The sequence below is a fragment of the Lithobates pipiens genome, unplaced genomic scaffold (genome assembly GCF_037356315.1).
Source record: "Lithobates pipiens isolate NorthernLeopardFrog02 unplaced genomic scaffold, aLitPip1_a1.2 Scaffold_23, whole genome shotgun sequence".
NCBI classification, from domain to species: Eukaryota; Metazoa; Chordata; class Amphibia; order Anura; family Ranidae; genus Lithobates; species Lithobates pipiens.
In genome coordinates, this window is record NW_027507785.1 from 214230944 (window position 1) to 214258112 (window position 27169).

The following is a 27169-nucleotide window of genomic DNA, read 5'->3' on the forward strand; positions in this document are numbered from 1 at the left end:
AATAACGTCATCACGTTATGTACAATCGGATTTTCCAACAACTTTGTCCGACTGTGTGTATGCAACAGTTTCGGACAAAATCTGTCGGACAAAATCCGTCGGACAAAATCCAACAGATTTGGTTGTCAGAATGTCCGACCGTGTGTACAAGGGCTTAGATCTACAACTTTTTCTATGTAGATAAAAGGCCTTTTTCTCTCACATATTGTTCACAAATCATCTGTGTTAGTGAGCACTTCTCCTTTGCCAAGATAATCCATCCACCTCATAGGTGTGGCATATCAAGATGCTGATTAGACAACATGATTATTGCACAGGTGTACTAAAAAAGGGGGGGGGGGGGATTGGGGAAATTGGGACTTTGAGTGAAGCCATGGCTGGGTAAAGTCATGTGCCTCCATCCCTATCATTTGGAAATAAATGATAGGGATGGAGGCACATGACTTTACCCAGCCATGGCTTCACTCAAAGTTCCAATTTCCCCAATCCACCCCCTTTTTTAGTATTCATTCAGGGATGGAAGCTCTCGATGACATCTATGGTTTTATCGTTGTAACTGTCATTTCTGCACCTAGCCTTACTGGCTCAATATTGGCTTTCCCCTGACTATCTGCATAATTGTTTTAAGTGTATCATTTTTTTACCGATTACTACTGCGATTACCTTATGGTATAACATTGTATACTGTTACTTCCAATATTGTGTGCACTGGTTGTCTGGGAGTCTCGGCTTTTTTGCTGCTCGTGTTCAATTGGTGCGGAAGCCGTGACGCACACTGGGGCTTTTCCCCCTGCCCGCCCACATTTGGCGCTCGGGGGGCGGATCTGCCGCCACTGTGTGTCGACGTCACATGTACGCACCGGTTGTGTGGCGCCTCTGTTGCGTGGTCCTTCTGGCCCAGTACTACCCATTCTCCCGACTGTAGGTGGGGCTGGGGTGGCGCCGACTGCCTGGCGAATGTATGTCCGGGTGTCGACATCCCCGCGGCCCCCTTCATGTCTGTGGTTGTGGCGTAGGGGGCGTGGCTGTGGCGGTGTGTATTTATGGGCGGTGGTCCGGGTGTGCTCTGAGTTCCTCTGAGCCCTACACCACATTGGTTTCACATTAACTATGGACTGATTACTTTCCCTTCTAATACAGGTACATCTTACCCTCATCTTCACTTAATTCTTTATCCATTGAATGTTTTTCAGTGATGACCTCTTACCATGGTCTCCCACCATCACTTCTGTTTGGACTTCATTTCTTCACCTTTACATTCATCACTTTTCTTACCAATTTACTACTTATTCACTGGTTTCACACCCCATACACTCACTCTTCAACATTGTTTTTGTTCGTTTTGTCGTGGTTTGTTTTTTGTTTGTTGTTTTTCAATTATTGTTTTCACTACACCTCACCATTTCCCACATTCACACTAGGGGTGCTCGGAGCTCGCCTGGACGTCTGACTGTGATGATCGCCACCCTATACATGCCCTCTCGGCTCCCGACACTGATGCTCTGGGGTGGCTCAAGGTCCTTGGCGCCCTGCCTTCCAGCACACACATATTTGTAAGCCATCTTGTTTTATACGGGCTTTTGGGGGGCTTTATCCATCCTCCCCTACCCTGACTTAGTATACTTACCTACAAATATTTTCCTATTGCAGATATCTTACATGTCTGCTCCTGAAGAGCGGTTTAAAGCCGCGAAACGCGTCGAGATACTGGTGTATGCGCTACACAACCATCATGATATGTGTTTATACTTCTTCTAACATATTTGGGTTTTTAAGCCTATTGACAGTGCAGATGCTATTATCTCAACATATGTATCCAACTATGAGTATGGTGGTCCCTTTTATTTTACCTTGAATATCAATGGTTGTAAATATGTTATTATCAATTATTGCCAGGTTACAAATTGACACCATGTTATGGGTGCATTTCTGTGTATATGGAATGAATTGTATGTAAACTTGTTTTTACGCATCATTAAACCTTTCTTTTCCACCATTTTACTCATTTTTGTCATCCTGAGCTTCATTTAAAGTCCCACTTTCTTCCTTTTTGCATCACCGCTGCCCCCTGCCGCGGTGAAGCTTTTATTTCCTATTGCACAGGTGTGCCTTAGGCTGTTCACAATAAGTGCCAGTTCACACAGGGGCAACCGACTTACAGCCCGACTTTGCAAGCCGATTTGTATGCTATGGACAACGGATGCGGGTGCATTTTATTGATGGCATTTTAAATGCACAGAGATACCGTGATGAGATCCTGAGGCCCATTATTGTGCCATTCATCCACGACCATCACCTCATGTTGCAGCATGATAATGCAAGGCCCTATGTTGCAAGGATCTGTACACAAGTCTTGAAAGCTGAAAACATCCCAGTTCTTGCATGGCCAGTATTCTCACCGGACATGTCACCCATTGACCATGTTTGGGATGCTCTGGATCAGCATATACAACAGCGTGTTCCAGTTCCTGCCAATATCCAGCAACTTCTCACAGCCATTGAAGAGGAATGGACCAACATTCCACAGACCACAATCTACAACCTGATCAACTCTATGCGAAGGAGATGTGCTGCACTGCGTGAGGTAAATGGTGGTCACACCAGATACTGACTGTTTTTCGGACCTGCCCGACCCCTAATACAGTAGAACCACACATTTTAGAGTAGCCTTTTAATGTGGCCAGCCTAAGGCACACCTGTGCAATAATCATGCTGTCTAATCAGCACCTTTATATGCCACACCTGTGAGGTGGATGGATTATCTCGGCAAAGAAGAAGTGCTCACTAACACAGATTTAGACAGATTTGTGAACAATATTTGAGAGAAATAGGCCTTTTGTGTACATAGAAAAAGTCATAGATTTTTAAGTTCAGCTCATGATAAATAGGGGCAAACACAAAAGTGTTGCGTTTATAATTTTGCTCAGTATATATACAGTATATATTTAATCATATAATGTACTATATATCATAGAACAAACAAAATATAACAAACATTTTAAAAGATTCTCTGCAGAGCATGCATATCTGGCTCCTATTGTATTTATATTTTACACTTTTTGTTTATCATGGCCCTATGCATTGTGCATTAGTTTTGGTATTGCAAAAAAACCTCACTATCCAATGTACTCATTGTCCATTGCTTATTATGCCAGATTGGGTTGAAACGTAAGCAACCTTAAGCATCCTTACTAAACAAACGTAAGCAACCAGGTGTGAAAATATGTGCTCGAAGATATATTTTGTCTGTAATATACTGTATGTGACTAAAGGCTATATTTTTGTACAATATGCATAATAAGGAGTTTATATGGAAAAGGCCCCAGAGAGACAATTTTTTGCGTGTTGGAAAAATAGTGTAGAAACGCTGGCGGAGATTTACTAAAACTGGAGCACTCAGAATCTGGTGCAGCTGTGCATGGTAGACAATCAGCTTCTAACTTCCCCTTGTTCAATTAAAAGAGAAGAATGGCTTTTGAAAAAAAATTTATACTCACATTGGTGACTGCATCTGTCCCCCACCGCCTCTGCAATGAGAACTGAGCGATCAAATGCCTCTGATCACTCAGTTCTCCCCTCAGTTCTGAACAGAGAGCAGTGATCGGCAGTCACCAGCTCTCTATCCTGCCCCTCCAGCAATCACTGGAGCACTAGGCAGTGGAGAGGACAGGAGCGGCTGGCTTAGGCTTCTAGTTGGATCCCCGCCCAGTCACGATCTTTCCCGAGCCTCGACTGGCTTAGTGACATCAGCCAACAGCGGACTTTAGCCCCTTTCAGCTAAAAACTGGTCACAGGAGTGCAGTTCGTTCTCCTCCCAAGGAGGAGTATAGCCAAAATAGCTTTGGTTATACTTCTCCTTTAAGCTTTGGCAATAAAACCTGGAAGCTGATTGGTTTCTATGCAGAGCTGCCCTAGATTTTGCACTGGTTTTAGTAAAAAAAAAATCCTATTTATCAATTTTGTCACCTAAGATTTATACAATATTTACTTGTTACTATTTATTATTTAAGTGTTACTAAACCAACAGTAAAATCAGTCTGTATATGCAGTAAAGCATTCTTGTTATACTCACAGTGGAACCTAAGGAGTTAATCCTCTGCATTATGTAAAAAGGCTGTTTAATCCATTTTTCTCTGATCCTACCCTTCTTCCACAGTCCCCAATCCATCTTCTAATAGGACAGAGCCTTGGGCGCACTCTGCACATGCTCAGTTTGGTGCGTATTGCTAGAGAGTTTTTTTTTCTTGGAAGGGTGAATGTGTTCTGCACATGGCACTGTCCACACAGAGGGTCAGGGGTCCTGCAGTCTCATAGGACAATCAGGGGAGAATAAAAACTCCTACTGCAAGCTTTAACCAGTGTTCAGCCAAACATTGTTGGAAGTCACAAACTGCTATATACTGCTGGTGAGAAAAGGTATTTAGCAGTTTATATTTACAAAAATGTTTTGTTCTGTGTACTGTAGGGGACCAGATATATTGAATGCAGGGTACTGGGTTTAGTAACACAAAGTATGATTGTTTTATAAAGATATGGTAACCTCGAATGAAAGTTGTGTGAAACATGCCTGAAAACATTAAGAAATAGGCCCTATAATTTAAATGTTATTTTAGAGATATATGTAAAAAAATTGTAAATGCAAATAATCATATCAGTGTGGGTTTAGATATATGTGAAATTATTATTTTATTGAAAATAATCTTATCAATGTGTATTAGTGCTGTGAAGCCCCCTATTTCTGTGTACAATTTATAACAATGAATGCAAGAGGCAGAGATATTTGCTTGCTACTTGACTTGCAGTTATGCTTTACATTGCAGGCCTTGGTAACTGCTGTTCTTCCTGGGTAGCTGATTTACTATCTTACCAGCTGTTAAGAGAGACATCTTTATTGTAGTTGCCAACCTACTCTTCCTTTAGGAGATCATCTACAGAACTCTATATTGAATACAATATCAAAATATGTAAAAGCAAGCATGTAGTCACATCAAAATGAAAGTATATCTATGGTCAGGCAGCAAGGTACCATGGGATATGTAGTCCTTAGAAAATAAAAGTAAACAGCAGAGAAGAAGCTGCAAAGCATGCAGGAAATCCAGGAATTTGTGGGAAGAGATGGCCAGCAGACAGGCAGCACTGACGATATGAAAGGAGATTTTTCAAGCCAACCTATATTATACTGTCATATACCACATAACTATTATTTGCATTACTATTACAATGTTGATGTTATAACATGAGAGTATACGCTGTCACCATAGAACTCGTTTAAAGCGGAGTTCCACCCAAAAATGTGTTGGTGACCCCCTGACATGCCACATTTGGCATGTCATTTTTTTTGGAGGGGAAGTGGTTACCATGTTTTTACAGGCACCCAGCTCCCACATCCTCCAGCACCCCCCGTTGTCATGAATGCAGTACCCCCATTGCCATGAATGCAGCCCTACCATTGCAATGAATGCAGCACCCCCATTGCCATAAATGCAGCCCTACCATTTCAATGAATGCAGCACCCCCATTGCCATGAATGCAGCCCCACCATTGCTATGAATGCAGCACCCCCATTGCCATGAATGCAGACTCACCATTGCCATCAGTGCAGCCTGATCTATGCCCATCTGCAGCCTTGTAGGGGACAGGGAGGGGGCAGGACAAGCGTCAACACATTACACAGAGGAGAAACTCGGCAGCCTCTTCAATACAAAGTCCTGCCTCCTATGATGGATAGAACAGTCGCCCAATGGCAGCTCAGGAGAAGGGACTTCCTATTACAGTGGCCTCCATGTAAACAGGAAATGTTCACTGTATGTACGGTACTTGTCCCGCCCCCTCCCTGTCCCCTTCAAGGCAGCCAGTATATATATCTTTTGTGGCCCACGGCGCTCAGGGATTCGTTGGGGGCCACAAAAGATAAACAATTTCAAATTACCAGGCAGGCCATTTCGAAACCAGAAAACAGGCTACAATTGGCCCACGGGCCGGACTTTGGATATGCCTGTACTAGACTACTCACCGTATTTACAATTGCTGAACAAATGGGATTGATTTACTAAAGCTGCAGAGTGCAAAATCTGGCATAGCTGTGTATTGTAGCCAATCAGCTTCTAACTTCAGCTTGTGCAATTAAAGAGTTACTAAACCCCAGACCCTGCATTCACTATATCTGCTAAAAAACTGCTAAATTCCTTTTTTCATCAGCAGTTTGTGACTTCTATTAGTTTCCAGCAGAGCACTGCTTAAAGCTTGTAGGCAGAGTTTTCATTTTCCTCTGATTGTCCTAAGAGACTGCAGAACCATTGACTCTCTGTCTGGACCATGCTGATTGGCCCTGTGCTGATCACATGCACTCTCCCAAGAAGAAAAAAAAACTCTCTAGTAACACACAGAAAACTTAGCATGTGCAGATTGCCCCCAAGGCTCTGTTCTATCAGGAGATGGATTGGGGACTGTGGAAGTAGGGGAGGATCAGAAAAGACAGGATCAAACAGCCTTTTTACGCAATGCGGAGGATTAACCCCTTAGGTTCCACTGTGAGTAGAACAAGCATGCTTTACTGCATATACAGATTGATTTTACTGTTGTTGGTTTAGTAACACTTTAAGCTTTGACAAAAAAAAAACCTGGTAGCTGATTGGTTTCTATGTAGAGCTGCACCAGACTTTGCAGTTTTAGTAAATCAACCCCAAACTACTGCTTCAGGATCCTAAAGAAGGCAGTAAAATGCCTCATGTAGTTAGTCACATGATCTCTGCAGAAGAACAGGATCTGCAGATCATGTAACAAACTGCCATGGAAGCCCCAAGCAGCGAGTCCAGTAGGTATGTCAGATGGCTTGACACCTAATATCAAAAGGTAGCACTTACTTCAGAACTTCCTGCTATTTGGAAAAAAATACCTGCAATGACCCATATAGAGGGATGATCTGGGGTTGGTCCTCAACAACAACATTGCAAAAATTAAAAAATTGTACACTGCAGGTGACTTTAGATTGTTGAGCGCCACCAACTACCACATTGTGATACCTAAAATTAATTTGTTAGTTTAATCCTATCAAGTTTGCTGGTAGAGTTGCTTGTGACACGGCTGATGTCAATCGGAATTCTCGTCGGAAAAAGCTCTGATGGTTTTCCCGACGGAATTCTGACGGAATTCCACTCAAGCTGTCTTGCCTACACACGGTCAGACCAAATCCCGATAGTTTAGAACGCGGTGACGAACAACGCGTACAACAGGACTAGAAAAAGGAAGTTCAATAGCCAGTAGCCAATGGCTTCCGTTTCGTAGTTGAATCTGAGCATTTTGGCATGTTGGAATTGCATACACACGATCGGAATTTCCGATAGAAAGTTTTTCCGTCTGGAAAATTGAGAACATGCTATCAATTTTTGGCTGGCGGAAATTCGGACAGCTAAATTCCGATGGAGCATACACACGGTCCCATTTTCCAATGAAACGCTCTCATCGGTCTTTTTCTGGCTGGAATTCTGATCGTGTGTACGCGGCATTAGGCTTAATGTACAGGGGATGTTTTACAACCTCTCCTGAACTAATTAACTTGACAGATAGTAACCGACATTTAAAAATGTCCGATTTGACGTGTTTACATGCTGCGTTTAGCCACATTTGCATTTAGAAGCTTTTTTTTTTTTTTCAAATAGTCATAAATTAAAAATGGCTGTAAATGAAATGCGGCTAAATGCAAGTTACCGCTTTAACACTATATTACAAGCTGTTACAGGCATTTAGCGTTTCATATGCTTCTGAACATCCATCCTGAATGCATTTTTTTGCTTTCCAAGAAATGCTTCTAAACTCAACTGCCTAGAAACGACTATAAATGACCCTGTGTACATGTACTGATAAGATAACATGGAGGAGAGTTCAAGGGCAGCTGAAAAAACGCCCAACTGCTCCTAAGGCTCCATTCACACCTGAACGTAGCGTTTTCAGGCAGAAAGTCGTGCAAGTTTACCACGATTTTGCCGTGATTTTTGCCACGATTTTAAGGCAATTTTAAAGCATTTTTTCCACAATTTTGTACACGTCATGTAACATGTAACATGTAAAACGCAGAAAAATGCCCAAATCTGCCTAAAAAAGTTTCAGAACTTGTTTGAGTTTCAGGCGTTTTGGAGCTTCTGGCTTCAGGTATTTTGGAGTGGAAATATGAACCATCTCCATAGAGAATAATAGATTTTTTCCCCTCCGGCGTTTTGTAGCTTCATGCTTCAAGCTACAAAGCACTCAGGTGTAAATGGGGCCTAAACGTCCGTTTACCAGCAGCACTGTGCATGAAACCTAAGGGCTCACATACACAGCTGCCAAAAACACAGCATTTGTATCAGTACTGTGAGATGTTTTACAGATCTAAACATAATTCTATTTTTTTAACATGGACCCATGCACAAAGATCAGTAAACTTGCACTGCGTTCAGGCCCATAAATCCAAAATAGAAAAATCTGCATCCACAATCAGTAATGTACTGTATGTGGATACACATGTAACCACATGTGCATGCGTATTCACTAATAATAACGGTATGAATGTAAAATTGTAAACACGGTACAGACGTTTACTCGTCTATACCAGTGTAAACGCAGGTACTTTACAGACCATTTCATGTATTTTTTACACAGGATCTTTCTGACAACCTCTAACAGTAAGTTCCCGAGTAGATGATCAGCAACTTCATGACAGCCATGTGCAGGGGCGGACTGACCATTGGACCACACGGGCACTACCCGAGGGTCCCGTGCCACTAGGGGGCCCCATCAGGGTTGCCAGCCTCAGTAAAACCAGGGACAGTATGTAAAAATCTGTGTTTTTTTTACATCTGTCTCTGAAATGTCCCTTACCAACATCCTTTTGGTCTAAAAATCCTTAGATTATAGCTACCCCACCTCTCCAGTACCTTCTCAGCCAATAGAAACATGTCTGTGTATACTATGTGATTGTATACTGTGTGTGTGTGTTTGTGTATACTGTGTGGCCCCATAATGTCTGATTGCCTGGGGGCCCCATAATCTCCTATCGCCCTGGGGCCCCATGAGTTGTCAGTCCGCCCCTGGCCATGTGCATGTACCCTCCAGGATGTATTATACTGAAACTAAATGGGTTGTATTTACAGATTCCTCCATCCACACAAGCGAGGCAGATGGAGGAATCCCCCCCACTGGGACTTTATATTCGGAGGATTTTTCTGTGTCAGCGGCTGGAGCTGATTGGATGCAGGCGATGATCGACAAAAGATTTCCAGCATTTCTGTTCAACAGAAGTTGTCCTAGCAGTCGACTTGTGTGAAACAGGGATGGCCACATGGATCGAAATTCAGCGCGTTTGTGCTGAACTGACCCAATTTTATTCCATCTATGGCCAGCTCTAAATAATAGATAAAGCATGAATATTTGAACAAAACCAACTAATAAGTAGCGCTTCTTAACCCACCACCAAAAAGCCCCACAATGCAACTATCTCATCTGATATAACTTAGAATTCTATTCTGTTCCCTTGCAGAATATACATCCGAAGCCGCATGCTCCATAAACAAGGAAGAATATTCACTGCAGAAAGTAAAGCAGGTTTTCCATTAGATACAGTTGATATTTCCTATGCTCTATTCTGCACCAAGTTTAACAATAGGGAGATATCAACAATCTCCTGAATTAACTATGATGAGGCCCTCTTTGGAAAAAGTAGGTCAGTGCTGTGTGCCAACAACTATGCTGACCAGATTCTCTTTTCCTACCAAGTAAACCAGAACGCCTACACTTCTACCTAGTACAATGCTCCCTTGTCAGCAATCATTCCTAATATATTTATGGCCCTGAAAAGGAAACTTTTTATATTATTTCAGAACACAGAAAGGCTGAATGATTATAATTTAGATGAACAGGCGTCAATATACACTGTACCTGACCTGGAGTATATTGGCGTGATTTATAAGCTCTGTATGTGGTGCCTATTGCAACCAAATTCAATTGTTTCCTGTATTTCATTCAGTGCAGACTAGCAAATTAAATTTTTTAATCTTCTTTTTCTTTCATCCTCTTTTAATTAAACCCCAGTATAAGTATATCTTTGGCTTGCTACATTATTCAGTGACATCTGAAGTCTGATGATACATTGGGGGTTATTTACGAAAGACAACTCCACTTTGCACTGCAAGTGCACTTGGAAGTACAGTTGCTCGAAATCTAAGGGGCAGATCTGAAATGAGGGGAAGCTCTGCTGATTTTATCATCCAATCATGTGCAAGCTAAAATGCTTTTTTTTATTTTCCTTGCATGTCCCCCTCGGATCTACAGCGACTTTACTTCCAAGTGCACTTGCAGTGCAAAGTGGATTTTCCTTTAGTAAATAACCCCCATTGCATATACTGTCATGTTTTTTTTTATGCTCAAGCACACCAAGCTGACCAAGTGCAAAAAAATACTAAGAGTATTGCTGGTCATGCATGGCTTGAATTTAGGCTCGTTAATGTTGAATTGGCCAAACTTCTAAACGTTGGTAGCCCTGTTGGCACCCATTTTTTTTAATTTAAAAATAACAAACATGTTATACTTACCTGCTCTGTGCAGCTGGTTTCGCACAGAGCAGCCCAGATCCTCTTCTTTTCGGGTCCCTCGCTGGTGCTCCTGGCCCCTCCCTCCTGCCAAGTTCCCCCACAGCAAGTGCTTGGTATGGGGGCACCCGAGCCGAGCTGCTGCTCTGTGTGTCCATTCAGAAACTGAGCTGCCGTTCAGCCCGGCCCCCTCTCTCTCCTCATTGGCTCACTGACTTTCAATGGAGCCCCGCTGCTGTCTCAGCCAATGAAGAGGGAGAGTCCCAAGCAGCCGAGACTCTAGTGCAACATCCTTGGATCGAGATGGGCTCAGGTAGGTATTAGGGGGGCTGAGGGGGACTGCTGAGCACAGAAGTTTTTTTTTTATCTTAATGCATAGAATGCATTAGGATTAAAAACCTTCTGACTTTAGAACACTTTAAAGCTAAAAAACAAAACATTGCAAGTAAATACCTTCTGGCATGCTTGCCTACGTGACAGTGATGTCACTGATTCTTCTAAAGGGATCCAATAGAAGCTATCCCAAAAAGGAATCCCAAATCTCATTAAAATGCAGCGTTGATAAACAATTTTATGGAATTTTTGATCTTTAGCTTTTGGAGGGGATGGGGACTAGCAGAACTTGCATTACTTTGCACTGTTTTTTCTCTCGTTAGCAACATAAGACAGCAACTTGAAAAGCTTGTCAAGCACCTAAATCCAAGTCAATCACAGTGCATCCCAAAAGCACCCTTTAGGCTTTTGCAGTTAGGAAGCTTCTGTTTAAATTTCTTCCTTCAAAAAAATTTATTTCAGGAATTCTTTAGGCCAGGGTTCTCCAAACTGCCATCCAAGGGCCAGATACTTGCCTTTACCTGGCCCCTGGGGCACTATTCCTCCCACTGACACCAATGATTGGGCACTTTTCCTACCACTGATACCAACGATAGGGCACTATTCCTCCCCACTGACACAGATTATGGGCCACTATTTCTCCCACTGATACCAATGATGGGGCACTTTTCCTCCCACTGACAATAATGATGGGACCCTATTCCTCCCACTAACACTAAAGATGGGGCATTGTTTACCCCCACAGGATGCTTGCCTTTACCTGGCCCTTGGTGCACTATTCCTTCACTGACACAGATGGAGCACTATTTCTCCCACTGATACCAATGATAAGGCACTTTTCCTCCCATTGACACCAATGATGGGGCACTATTTCTCCCACTGACACCAATGATTGTGCACTATTCCCCCCACTGGTACCAATGATGGGGCACAATTCCTCACACTCACACCAATGATGGTACATGTTTCCTCCCACTGACACAAATGATGGGGCACAATTCCTCACACTGCCAAAAAATGATGAGGCACTATTTCTCCCCCTCACACCAATGATGGTACACGTTTCCTCCCACTGACACAAATGATGGGGCACTATTCCTCCCACTTACGCCAATAATGGGGCACTATTAATCCCATTAATAAAGATGGTGCATTGTTTACCCCAGGGGTGACCAATCTGTGGCCCGCGGAGCCCTCTGATGTGGCCCGCGACCTCCTTCTCTGGAATGGCGGGTTAGCAAGCCCAGATCACAGGTTGTCAACCCATCATACCACAGCATCAGTGTTGCGAATGAAGCTGGTGGTAGAGAAAGAAAGTGGCTGCAGAGCAGAGCCCATAAGCTGATGCTTCCCGGCTTTTGCCACAGGTAGAGTCTATGGCAAAGTTCAGTTAACCCGCAGGATAGACACAGGTGCACTACGCTGCACCCACGGTGTGGGTAAACCACAGCACATCAGTGTGAAAACAGTTTAGGCCCTTTTCACACAATTGGCCCTACCCAATCGGACCCTCAATTCACTTCTACAGAGCAGCAGATGTAAACAGACTTTTGTCTGTTTACTCCCCCCTGCCTCCGATCTGCGTGGATCGGATTTGAGGGTCTATAGAGTAGCCGTGACCTGTCATCCGCCCACTCCGCTCATTGTGCCCCACGACTGGTTACCAAGTTGCTTAAGTGGCCCTCGCTCTTAAAAAGGTTGGGCACCCCTGGTTTACCCCCACTGAGGGCAAGGATATTTTCTACTTCCGCTGGCCACACTCTGGCCTACCTAAAGTTGGAAGAACAGTAAACTGTCCCCTTGTTTAGAAAGTTTGGAGACCTCTGTTTTAGTTTAGCTTTATTTTTACCCCTCCGTGTGAACATACTTTAACTAAATAGGCATTCTGAACTTGATTCTGATCTGTGTCAGAATGAATAGAGCAAGGACAAAGGGAGGTAAGCACAAAGTGTTCATTACACTTACCTCCAGGCTATCCGTTATGATATACAAGCTCTCCAAACCAAAAGAACAGCAGTACCATTGGGATCAGTCACTACAATACAAGTCTATGGGATTGCCAGTACAGTTTCATTCATAAAAAAAAACATGGACCAAAAACATTGAGCTAATGGTGTTGCTTCAAACCTGACCCAGTTTTATGAGAGCGTCTTTTGGAAAAGATGCCATTGAGGTCATTGAAATTAAAATTTTGTGCTTACTCTTCAAATCACCTCCCCTGAAATGCAGAAAGATCATAAGACCATTAGAAAGGAATAAAGCTTTACTTACTTTTCATAAACAAGCTCTTCATCAGTACAGAAGTAATGAGTATTGATGGTACTTTTTGGTTTGTTCCTCAAGGTTGCAAAATATAAGCGGTCTACAAGGAAACACATCGATTCACAAAATTACCAAACATATTTTCCAAATGAAGAACTACAACACGTGTCAGTATATGGATCTCAAAAACTGAAGTACATAAAAACTTTCTCATGTTCCAATAGTGTCCAACCTAACAACAGTTAATAAGAATTTAAGTTAAACTTACATTAAGGGAACTCCTATCTACAATTTAGTACCTCTCAATGTTTTCAAAACTGATATTTTAATTATAGGTGGAATCTGGTGGGCTGGAACCTAGTCCCTGGCTTCCTAAATAATTTGGATATTCAAATAGTTAGAGCTTCCATAATTCCAGACGTACGTCAACCTTTCATGTTTTAGCTCTTTTTGCTGCATTCTCTAAATAAATAAAAAAAATATATATGTATATATATAAAATATATATATATATATATATATATATATATATATATATATATATATATATATATATATAAATATATAAATCCAAAAGGGAGCATAGGAGCCCCTCTAAATGACCACACACACACACACATACATACACACACACACACACACATACATGCACACATACACACACACACACATACACACACACACACACAGGTGTACATATCCAGAAATTCAAGCACAGATACGTCACCAGCAGCTTCCCTGAGAGATATAAGACATCAAGTTTAACTCTCAAAACAACTATGAAAGGCTTAAATATCAGTAATGGGCTGACTAAGCCTTTAAATGAATAAAATGAAGGTAATATACTTAAACAGTAAACTTACTCTAATGGTATACTGTATGTTATTACAACATATGACTAAACCTTTCTTTTGTTATAGACGGCATTACGGGTTATATTTTTAGATCTCCATTTTAGCAGGAGAGTGATTTCATATCCTTTTAGATCAGACTTGCCGCCCAGAACGCGTAGCTATTGTGTTGTACTATGAGTACAGGACTTCAATTTAACAGAAAAATAACAGGATAGTCTTAAAAAGGATTTTCCAAAAATAACCTGAATTGGATACATATCCTGGCTTTTTGAATGTTTGGTTGCAAAAACCCATGGTAAAAATTCTTATTTATTTAAAGGATTTTTCGACCTTTTCGACAACTAAAATAAACACACTTTGATCACAAATCTGGAATACTGCATATGGTTGTTTTCTTTTCTTTTGCCAGCAGGGGGATCTTTCAGCTTATTTATCGTTTATATTTTTATTGCTTGTTGTAACAACCCTGTTTATAGACCTCAATAGCTCCGAAGGAAATTTATATACACAAATAAATTACTCATTACACTAAGGCTGGCCATACATTATACAATTCTGTTGTTCAAATTTCTTTTAATGTCAACTATGTAGTGCAAGGGCCTGCCTGATTGCATACACATTGAAAGTGTTTAGGTTTGACCTCATATTATATTGTTTTGGTAAATCTAAAGGAAAAGGGAACAAGAAAATTGTATATTGTATAGCCATCCAAACTCAGCTTTTATTGGAAGTTTCAAACAAATCCTCCCTCAAAGGAAGGTCAAAGGAAGGTCTGCCGTACCGTCTCTTTCACTAACCAAGTGTTTTCAGAACCGATGTAAACCGTGATGTGTATTAACCTCCCTGGCTCAGGGTGGAATTTCAGTACCATTAGCAGTAACCCCAAGCCAGACTCGGGGCTGCATTGCAGTTACAGTTACTCACCTTGTCCCCTGGATCCTGCTATGTCTCCCCGCTGTGTGTGCGAGCTGTCTCCTCGATTCACACAGTGCCGAGTTCCGCCGAGCTCCATTCCCTGCGAACGTTGCGACGCACGGGGACGGAGAACGGTGCCAAGTTCAAAAAAGTAAAAACACAGTACACATACAGTACACTGTAATATTACAGATTACAGTACTGTATAAAAACATACACATCCCCTTTGTCCCTAATGGTCTGTGCAGTGCCCTGCATGCAGTTTTATATTATAAATACTGTTTTTTTCTGCCTGGAATTTGGAGATTGTCCATAGCAACCAAAAAGTGTCCCTTTATGTCAAAAGTGGTTTTAGACCAACTAGAAAACAGCGATAATAAATTAGAATCACTTGCAGAATTGCGTGAATTTTACCATAGATGGGGTTGTAGTTTGCAGTCCATCCAAAACCTTATATTTAATTTTGAACGGACACTGTTGGATTGAAACAATCACTGGATGAGCAAGTCAACTGGAGTATTACAAAATTAAAACAGTGTACATATAGTATTATGAAAACATTTAGGGGTTCATTTATAAAGGTTCTAATTTTTGCTAATTTTTCCAAATGAATAGAATTAAAAATGAACGTACATCTTGGGTGAAAGTTGTGTGACTCTTGTCTGAAAACATTTGTGAATAGACCTATGTGGCAGGGCGAGCCCATGCCACTGTTTAATATGGCAATCTGGGCCAGATTTTCTAGGAAACAGACACACTAAGGGCTCATGCACGCTGCATTAAAAAAAAAAGCTGTTTTTACAGGAATTTGAGCTTTTATTTCTCTGCCTAAAAGCTGGAAGAAGCTTGTGCTTTTTAGTGCTCTTTTGCGCTTTTTTTATTGCGTGTTTCTGAGCATAAGCATTTCTTTTTATTTTTTTTCACAAAACCTTATTTTTCCTTTTTCTTTTTGGTGTGTTTTTGCATTTTTCTGCGATTTTTTGCGCTTTTAAGCACGCGGATCATACGTATCATGGTTGCTCTCAACAGCTGGTTGTGTCTGGATGACTAGAAGTACAGAGCACCCCCCCCCCTTACATCAGATGGCAAGAGCCCCCTCACCATCAGAAGTCAAGAGTCCCCGACACTCCCTTGCATTACATTGCACTCCCCCCCCCCAAACTATGTTGCTGCCAGGAAGAAGCTGGGGTGGAGCTGGGAAGCAGAAAGTGCAAGGTCGGGAGGAGGACCGGAGGAGGGCTGGAGTCAGCTGCCGGAGTCTGCTGAATGCTGAGACCAGAGGAGGCAGAGATGAGCAGATACAGGATCTGTAGGAGGAGTTCTGTCCTTCTCTCTGCTGCAGACTGCTGAGATGGAGGGGCAGAGACGAGTGGGGTTCTGCAGCTGCAGCAGAAGTGAGAGAGCCACATGAAATGGCCTGGCAGGCCAGATTTGAGCCTGGTGTTTGACAAATGTGATTTACTGCATAGCTGGATCTAGTGGGAAGATCGATAAAAATATACATGTGCCAGAGAACAACGAGAACAACGAGCTGGTAAAAACACGTTTAAACAGTAGTGTTTACATACACAGATCGATAATGCTGAGCATCAAAGGATGGTCTAAACTGTTTCCTTATCCAAAAGCCATCTGCATTTCCAACTTTCACTGTTTAGCTAGGTTGGAAATTTTGACCCATTTGTCAACATTATTCATGATCTATATAGACATATATCAACATAATTGTGGAAATGGAGCATAAAGACCACACAAATTGCTAAGTGGTTAACATGCTTGTCTTGCAGCTCTGAGGTTTTGGCTCTGTGCATTCTATGAAGCACTTAGTAATGTAGTGGTGCTTTATAAATATAGGAAATAAATCAATAAAATATAAGTGCGCATGTAAATGCTGTGAGAAATCAGCTGTCAAATAATTTTTATATATCTTGTGTTTATGACCAGTTTTAAATATAAGTGATAATGGCAGCAGTATAGCTGAATGTTACGAGCGCTTATGCAGTGTAAAAGTGGAACTATAACTCATCGGTTTAACTGTTTACCGAAACAAGGCATGCCATGAATGATAACAGTCACCATCGCTTATTTCCTCTACCAAACAGTCAAGTTTTAAATGGTTGATGTCACCATGACAGCTGCAGATCAAAGAGAGGCTAAGATGGCAGCTTCCTTAGCTGCAAGGGATAGGAGGGTTTAGTTTCGTTTTAAAGCGTAGCTAAACCCAAAAGCAAAAATGTAATATGTTGCAGCTTAAAGGGTTACTAAAGGTTTTTTTTTTAAAATAACAAACATATCATACTTACCTCCACTGTGCAGTTAGTTAAGAACAAAGTGGCCCCGATCCTCCTCTTCTGGTGTCCCTCAGCGGTGCTGGTAGCTCCTCCTCTTCTCAAGTGCCCCATCGGAAAAGCGCTCCCCTTTGGGACACCCATGCGGGTGCGCTCCCGTGTCCTGCTGCTGTGTCTACTGACACATATAGCAGGACTTGGCCCCGCCCTCCAGCGCCCGTGTTATTGGATTTGATTGACAGCAGCGGGAGCCAATGGCTAGAGCTGGTGTGCTCGTCCCCGGGGAGAAAAAGACTGGGTTCAGGTAAGTAAAACGGTTACAACCCCTTTAAGACCCCTTTCACACCACACCGCCCATAGCGTGGGCGGTAAAACCCCGCTATTTTTAGCAGTGTTTTACCGCGGGATTTGCGGCGCATTTCGGCCGCTAGCGGGTGCTTTTACCCCCTACTAGCAGCCGAGAAAGGGTTAAAACCTCCGGCAATAGGCCGCAATAGCGGCGTTTTGCAGGCGGTATTACAGCGCTGCCCCATTAATTTCAATGGGGAGCAGCGGTGGAGGAGCTCCAAAGAAGCTGCTGGCAGGACTTTTCCCTGACGTCCTGCCAGCGCACCGCTGTAGTCTGAAAGCCCTCGGGCTTTCACACTACAAACAATGGTGCAGCATTTTTTAGGGCGGATTGCAGGCGCTATTTCTAACGTTATAGCGCCTGCAAAACGCCCTGGTGTGAAAGGGGTCTAACAGTCTTTAAATGAGGCGCTGCATTCGTTTTTTCCTTTTTAGGCTTCTTTCCATTTTTTTACATTATAACTCTTACATTTCAACTTTCTTTAGCCTAGGTTCACACTGAAGCTACTTCCCCTAGAGTACCCAGAGGGGGGAGACATTCGTCATACCAGTCCCCACATAGAAGTCAGGGGGGCAAAAGGGGTAATAACCAGGGAACGGGCCCCCCTCCCTCTGCATATGGTCGTGGCCAACATCAGAATTGGAGTCATGGCCCTTCCCGAGCTCAGGGTCAAGGTTGGGTTCAGGGTCCACCACCAGCCCGTGGTGGAGGTCATATTAATGACCAGAGACAGGGGCCTCCACCTTATTGAGCTCCTGCCCAGACCAACCAGCAGGTATATGGCCCCAATGAGACACATGGCTATAATGGTGGCCCATATGACCAGGTTGTTCATTATAACGGGAAGTATGATAAAAGTATGATAAAAATGAGTATGACTACAACATTCCTGTTCAGAATAATTTCTTCCCCTTGAGAGATATAGGGGGCCCAGTGGATGGACCCAGCCACCCTTGAACCAACTATGGTGGCAATGGGGGGCATCAAAATGGCCCATATGGTTTCAACCATGTGGAACAGCAGGATAGAAATGTCATTGATAACCAGGATCATCAGATGTGGGGTTTTCCAGGCCCAACCAAGGCATCAAAAGAGCTGTAGAACTAAGAGAGGAACAAGAGGGGGGGGGGGGGGGGTGTTCAGTCCAAAAAGGAAAAGGGAACTGGGATCTATAATCTCAGTTCCCAGGTCCTGACCAACTATAGTAAGAGTATTGGACAAGGGTCGAATATGAACATTCCGGTCTCTCTAACTCATCACTGTTTAACCCACTGGGGATCCCTGCTCCCTCACTGAGGGTTTTCAGAGATGTGGTGTTGAGAGATTTGGATAATATGAAGTTGAAACATGTTAAACATGACATACAAAGTCCCAATTAATGTCCATTATGCATAACATGTTAAGATGAAAAGGGATTTAGAGAGGCATTGAGCCACTATGTGCTAATAAGGAGCTGGTTATATGACCAGCGGACAAGGGTGGAGGAATTATTATCCTTGATAAAAAAGATTACATGAAAGAAATGAATAGGACAGTAGGGGATGTGGATACATATACCCCTTTGCCCTCCAATCCAGGCAGGAGTTATAAAGAGGAACTTGAAAGTATTGTTCAGAAAGGTTTTAATCAAAACATTTTGAATTAGGAGAGGACATTCTTGGTTCCTAAGGCACCAAGGGTACCTATCTACCAGAGATCCATAAGCATCTCACTTGCCCCCCGGGTCGCCCAATAGTTAGCGGTATTGAATTTGACTCTGTTACATCCCGGGTGGGCAAGTACATAGACTTCTTCCTATAACCTTTGGTAAGCACCATGCCTTCATACATTAAAGGGGTTGTAAACACTCGTGGTTTTTCACCTCAATGCTTTCTAGCACTCGTAGATATCGCTGGATTGAGATAGGGCTAGGGTAAGTATTAGGGGGGCTGCTGCACACAGAAGGCTTTTTATCTTAATGCATAGAATGCATTAAAGTGGTTTAAGTTTGCAGTAAAGGTCTAAGTTTGTTTTTTTATCTTAATGCATAGAATGTGCAGCAGCCCCCCTCATACTTACCTGAGGTCCATCTAGATCCAGCGATTTTGCACAAGAGACTCAGTTGTCTTGGATTCCCCTTCTCATTGGATGAGACAGCAGCATGGTGCCATTGGCTCCCACTGCTGTCAATCAAAGTTAGTGAGCCAATGAGGAGATAAAGGGGACAGGGCCGGGCTATGACTCTGTGTCTGAATGAACATAAGGAGCTCGGCTCCGGTGCCCCCCTAGCAAGCTGCTTGCTGTGGGGGCACTCAACCGGAGGGAGGAGCCAGGAGAACCAAAGAGGGACCTGAGAAGAGGAGAATCTGGGCTGCTCTGTGCAAAACCACTACACAGAGCACGTAAGTATAACATGTTTGTTATTTTTAAAGGAGAAAAAAAATTGACTTTAGTATGACTTTAAGAAGATAAAAAACCTGCTGCCTTTACAAACACTTTAAGGGATACCTAGATATTTTAGATTTAGTATACTCGTACTGCGACCCTATGATACATAATGCCTTTAAAAGGTGGAGAAAAAAGGGAGGGAAAGTAGAGTCATTGGGCATAGAGTGCAATTAGGATTTATATATTTATATATATATATATATATATATATATATATATATATATTTTTTTTTTTTTATGCTCTTGGAAAATAGATTGATTATGATGATTGGCCACTGTAAGCAGCTACTCCATGTTTGTCTCGTTTCCTCTCTAGTTTTTTCTTTTTAACTGAATATACAGAAAAAAGTCTCATAGTATAGTCAGAGTAGAATGAAAACTCCTCCTGTAAGCTTCAACTAGACACTGATAGAAGTCACAATACTGCTATATACTGCTGATGAGAAAAGGTATTTAGCAGTTTATATTTACTAAAAATAAATGCATTTCCATGTTCTGTGTACTGTGGGAGACCAGATATAGTGAATGCAGGGCCCTGGGTTTAGCAACACTTTAAGTTATAATGCAAATCAAATTTAGTAGTAAAGTAGTGTGAAATAAAGTTCATAAATCAATAGATCAATAAATGGTCATCATCATTTAAAGTCTTTTATTTGTACTCTTCCATCTGGATAAAGAAAGTGACCCCACAATTCTGGTGCTGTAAATCTCAGCCAAGCCAAACACACTGGTGAGACACCCTCGTGTTCAAGATGTGCCCCCACCTGAGAGATTGGACCTAGAGGTCAATAAAGGACTGTGCCTTCCCCAAACCTGTGGGGTGAAATGCAGAACTCAAGATGTCTTCACACCACGTTTTCTCACCTCACAGACAATTGGGTTACTGTGTCTTTAAATGTTCGATACGCCGGACATGTCACTGTAAATGCTCAAACCACATGGATGCCACCATAGTGTAGTATTTAAAATATATGCCAGTTTTGTTTAAAAAAGTATCCACTCACACTAAAATTATAACAGTGCATGTGATAATAAACATCCAGATCCAAGCAGAGTGTACTTGTGTCTATCTTCTGGTACTGCCACTGATATCACCTGGCTCCGCCCCAGCGCAGTGCGTCACTCATCACATGACTTCATTAAAGGATATAATGTGTATGTGCACAATTTGATTTGCATTGTAACTGAATCTGCTGACTGGGATATTGCATATTACAATGGCACATTAAGAGGGTTGTGCACACTTTATCTTTTTATATCATAAACGCTACACTTTTTTCTGTATATTCAGTTATTTTGGGTGTGGGAACACACTTTTGGAGTTGACAGCTGAGTGTAGGCTATTATATTATTTGAAGTGATAGAGATGGCAGATCATTAGTATTTTCTTTAATTATCTTTATTTTTTTTTAATAGGCCCATACTGAGTTGAGCAGAGATGGGGAGCTCAGTTCTAGAATGCAGCAATTGAAAGCTGAAATAAACAGCACTGACACTCCTCGGTCATTGTGTAATACCACACTGGAAGCCTGTAATCTTAGTAACATTCCAGGGAAATGTGATGTCACTGTGTAATACCTTAGTGAATGACAGCATACTGCATTATGGGCTAATAAATGTCATTCATGGCCTGAGTAGAGGTCACATAGGAGTGGGTCCAGTTTCCTTCATTGATTGATTCCTGCAAAATGGTACTAGAGAACAGTAACACAGGGAGCAGATTACATGCAGAAACCGCACAGCCAGTGCTTCTAGTTTTTATGAAGGACACTGCACTACAGGAGGAGATTCTTGGAATATCCTATGTTATTATATACTTTGTTTTACAAATCATTATGCAAATGTTTTTATATATATAGATCTATATATATCTATAGATAGATAGATAGATAGATAGATAGATAGATAGATAGATAGATAGATAGATCCTAGAGCTGCACGATTCTGGCCAAAATGAGAATCACGATTATTTTGCTTAGAATAAAAAGATCACGATTCTCGCGGCGTAAAATCTTTCACATTATACAAAAAAAATTGGGCTAACTTTACTTTTTAGTTTTTTTTTAAATTCATTAACCACTTCCCGACCAGCGCACGACGATGTATGTCGACAGAATGGCACGGGCAGGCATATTGGTGTACAGGTACGTCCAATATTCAATGCCGCCCTGCCACCCTGAGCGCGCCGGCGGCGGCGCGCTCCCGCGCTGGTCGGGACCCCCGTGAGTTCGGTCGCGGGACCCGCGGACTCGATCGCCGCGGGCATCCCCGCGATCGTCTCACGGAGCGGCCGAATGGAGGAAATGCTGTGTAAACAACATTTTTCTATTCTGCCTAGCAACTAGTGACGCTGATCTCTGCTCCATGTGATTGGAGCAGAGATCAGTGTTCACTAAATGAAAGCCCAACCCCCCCACAGTTAGTAACACACCCCTAGGAACACTTAACCCCTACACTGCCACCCACTGGTTAACCCCTTCACTGCCAGTGTCATTTACACAGGAATCACTGCATTTATATAGAAGTGATTACTGTATAAATGACAATGGTCCCAAAAATGTGTCAAAAATGTCCGATGGGTCCCCCACAATGTCGCAGTCACAATAAAAATCGCTGATCGCCGCCATTACTAGTAAAAAAAAAAATAATAAAAAATGATTAATAAAAATGCTATAAAACTATCCCTATTTTGTAAACGCTATAACTTTTGCGCAAACCAATCAATAATCGCTTATTGCGATTTTTTTTACCAAAAATATGTAGAAGAATACGTATCGGCCTAAACTGAGGGAAAAAATGTTTTTTTATATATTTTTGGGGGATATTTATTATAACAAAAAGTAAAAAATAATGCGTTTTTTTCAAAATTGTCGCTCTATTTTTGGTTATAGCGCAAAAAATAAAAACCGCAGGGGTGATCAAATACCACCAAAAGAAAGCTCTATTTGTGGGAAAAAAAGGACGTCAAAAATTGCATTTGAACGACTGCTGCATAAATACAGTGTGACATAAACTATTGCAACAACCACCATTTTATCCTCTAGGGTCTCTACTAAAAAAAAAAAAATATATATATATATATATATATATATATATATATATATATATATATATATATATGTGTGCATATGTACATATATATATATATATATATATATATATATATATATATGTATATATAATGTTTGGGGTTCTAAGTAATTTTCTAGCAAAAAAAAAATATTTTTAACTTGAAACCAACAAATGTTAGAAAAAGGTTTAGTATTTAAGTGGTTACACTTCCCTCATTTTCACACTAAAGTATATTCCTTTGATCTAAAGGACAAATTGTTACAATGTTTATACTTAAGTTCCACTGCCCTCCAGGCAGTCACAAAAAAAAAAAAAAATTGAAAAAAAAAAGATTATTTTTTTCAAATGGCCCTTTAAAAAAAAAATTTGAAAAAAAGTCCTTAAGTGCACTGTGTACGAGCGCCGGACACAGTGCAGCGCTGGACACAGTGCACTATGTGAAGCGTCACGTCAACGCAATCACAAGATTGCAGACGCACTTGCCGCTATGAAACTCAACAACAAGGTAGATGCTGGAAATCCGCAGGAGGGGGCAGAGCTCAATGATTCCACTGACAGCCAAACGAGGCACAGCAACACCAGTGGAGATATTAGAATCACTGACGATCACACAAGGCTGGTCTCCTTATTTCTATAGGATGGATGGAGGGGGAGGTTTCACACGGGCTGTGTGTTTATCAAGTGCTGATCGTCGGTGCTTCTATTATCTCCACTGGTGTTGCTGTGTCTCGGTTTGGCAGTGTCAGTGGAGGCTCTTGTTAAACACACAGCCCATATGAAGCCTCCCCCCACCCACCCATCCCTCTGTCCCTGATTCATCCCACCCACCATCTCTCTGTCCCTGATTCATCCCACCCACCATCTCTCTGTCCCTGATTCATCCCACCCACCATCTCTCTGTCCCTGATCCTTGATCCATCCCACCCACCCACCATCCCTCTGTCCCTGATTCATCCCACCCACCAGCTCTCTGTCCCTGATCCCTGATCCATCCCACCCACCCACCATCCCTCTGTCCCTGATTCATCCCACCCACCATCTCTCTGTCCCTGATTCATCCCACCCACCAGCTCTCTGTCCCTGATCCCTGATCCATCCCACCCACCCACCATCCTTCTGTCCCTGATCCATCCCACCCACCATCTCTCTGTCCCTGATCCATCCCACCCACCCACCATCCTTCTGTCCCTGATCCATCCCACCTAACATCTCTCTGTCCCTGATCCATCCCACCATCCTTCTGTCCCTGATCCATCCCACCTACCATCTCTCTGTCCCTGGTCCATCCCACCCATCATCTCTCTGTCCCTGATCCATCCCACCAACCATATCTCTGTCCCTGATCCATCCCAACCACCATCTCTCTGTCCCTGATCCATCCCACCATCCTTCTGTCCCTGATCCATCCCACCTACCATCTCTCTGTCCCTGGTCCATCCCAACCACCATCTCTCTGTCCCTGATCCATCCCACCAACCATATCTCTGTCCCTGATCCATCCCACCCAACATCTCTCTGTCCCTGATCCATCCCACCATCCTTCTGTCCCTGATCCATCCCACCCATCCATCCCTCTGTCCCCAATCCATCCCACCCATCCATCCCTCTGTCACTGATCCATCCCACCCACCCATCCCTCTGTCCCTGATCCATCCCACCATCCTTCTGTCCCTGATCAATCCACTCATCCCTCTGTCCCTGATCCATCCCACCCACCCATACCTCTGTCCATGATCCATCCCACCCACCATCCCCCTGATCCATCCCACCACCCCTCTGTCCCTGATCCATCCCTCTGTCCCTGATCCCATCCCACCCACCACTGATCCAACTCCCCACCCCACCTCCATCCCTCTGTCTCTGATCATCACCATCCCTCTGATCCCACCACCAAAGGCAAACATGTAAGATATTGCATTATTGCAGTCACTAAATGTGATGACTGTATTTGTTTTATTTTATTAGGCTTTCTTGTACTTCATTGTCTGCGATGACCTCTGCCTATTGCTGTTTTCCCAAGCACCTTTTTTGTGTTTCCTGTTTTTTTTTCTCTGGTGAACGAGGAGTGTGGCTGGGCTGTCAGACATATTGATGTGTCATTAGAACCTGGTGTATAATGTAGAGCCTGGTATATGATGTACAGAGCCCTGTCTATAATGTAGAGCCTGGTATATGAAGTACTACAGGGGACGGAGTTGGTGGATTCTATAATGGGTGGGGGTTATGAGAAGTGTTTTTTTTGTTTTGTTTTTTCCTTTCTTTTGAAGCTGTCTGCTTTAGCAGAGCAGAGAGAATTCTCTGCATAGAAAGAATCAGGAAATACTTTTTTCAAGCTCTCAATGGGAAAAAAACACAACAACGACTCTTAACGATTAATCGTGCAGCTCTAATCTATATAGATCTATATATAGATCTATATATATATATATATATATATATATATATGGGGTAAAATAAGTATTGAGCATGTCACCATTTTTCTAAAGGTACTATTGGCGTGCAATTTTCACCACATGTCGGTAACAACCCATGCAAACTATACATACAAACAAACCAAAACAAATATGTTTAGAAATTAAGTTATGTGTAATAAAATGGAATGACAGGAGGGATCAAGTATAAGAAAATTGGGCAAACATTTTCGTCCAAAGAATTTTCATACGATTTTCATATAGTGTGTATACAACTTTCAACAGCCGATGCCGAAGGGACTAACTCCAAAATGTTTCTCATACGGGAACAGAACGAACGATTTTCGTTTAATGTGTACAGTTTTTTGTACGATTTTCCTACAAGAAAAATCGGAAAAAGACTGCACATGATCACAAACAATAAACAACAAAATAAAAGCCTTTGTCATACGAAAATTTTCGTACATCGGTTCTGATTTGCTGTGAAACAACAAGGAAAATCCCACGATCGTTCGCCCGATTTTCTTATAGTGTGTACCACACTTAATACTTCATCCAAAAATCATTTGTTGGTAATTACAGCTTCAAGACGCCTCCTGTATGGAGAAACTAATCGCCTGCATTGCTCTGGTGTGATTTTGGATTATTCTTCCATCTTCCATCAGACTTCTTTAAATCTTGAAGGTTCTGTGGGCCTCTTCTATGAACTTGGATCTTTAGTTCTTTCCATAGATTTTCTATTGAATTCAAGTCAGGTGATTGGCTGGGCCATTCTAGCAGCTTTATTTTCTTTCTTTGGAACTAATTGAGAGTTTCCTTGGCTTTGTGTTTGGGACAATTGTCTTGCTGAAATGTCCACCCTCGTTTCACCTTCATCATCCTGGTAGATAGGAGCAGATTTATATCAAGAATGTCTGGGTACATTTTTCCATTCATCCTTCCTTCAATGATATGAAGTTTGCCAGTACCGTATGCTGAAAAGCAGCCCCACATCATGATGTTCCCACCCCCAAACTTCACTGTTGGGATGGGGTTTTTGAGATGATGTACAGTGCCATTTGACCTCCAAACATGGTGTGTATTATGGCATCCAAAGAGTTCCATTTTGGTTTCATCTGACTAGACTGTATTCTCCCTGTATTTCACAGGCTTAAACGTTGTGCAGCAAACTTTAACCGCTTAGTGACCGCCCACTGTAGATTTACTGTGGCAGAGTGACCGCTCTGCACCAGATCATGTACCTGCTACTTGATCTGACAGATTGGGGTCTGGGGTATGCATGTGCGCCGCCAGCGAACCACTCCCACTGTGATTGGACACAGTGTTGATCGTTCAGGAGAAAGGCAGAATGATGGTCTGCCTATGTAAACAAGGCAGATCTCTGTTCTGTGAGGGAGGAATGTGTTGACCTTGTGTTTCTGCAAAGCAGGAACACGGATCTTTACATTCCCCCATTCAAAGCACCTCCCTCCCAGTTAGCAATCCCTTATAGGAAACACATTTAACCCTTTGATCGCCCTTGATGTTAACCCCTTCCCCGACAGTGTCATTATTACAGTAATAGTGCTTACTTTTTAGCACTGATCACTTTATTCATGTCACTGGTCCCCAAAAAGTGTTAGTTAGGTGTCCGATTTGTCGGCAGCAATATCGCAGTCCCGCTATAAGTTGCTGATCGCTGCTATTACTAGTAAAAAAA

General features: G+C 42.3%; 1 protein-coding gene across 3 annotated transcripts in view; it reads right to left on the reverse strand.

Moving 5' to 3' along the window:
* Window positions 1-27169, reverse strand: part of CDC14A (cell division cycle 14A) — a 188035-nt gene that overhangs the window by 153087 nt on the left and 7779 nt on the right. For all 3 annotated transcript variants that reach the window (XM_077452824.1, XM_077452822.1, XM_077452821.1), the window contains exon 2: window positions 13167-13257. In XM_077452824.1, coding sequence (XP_077308950.1) covers window positions 13167-13257 — 91 coding nt within the window. The remainder of the gene's footprint in view (window positions 1-13166; window positions 13258-27169) is intronic.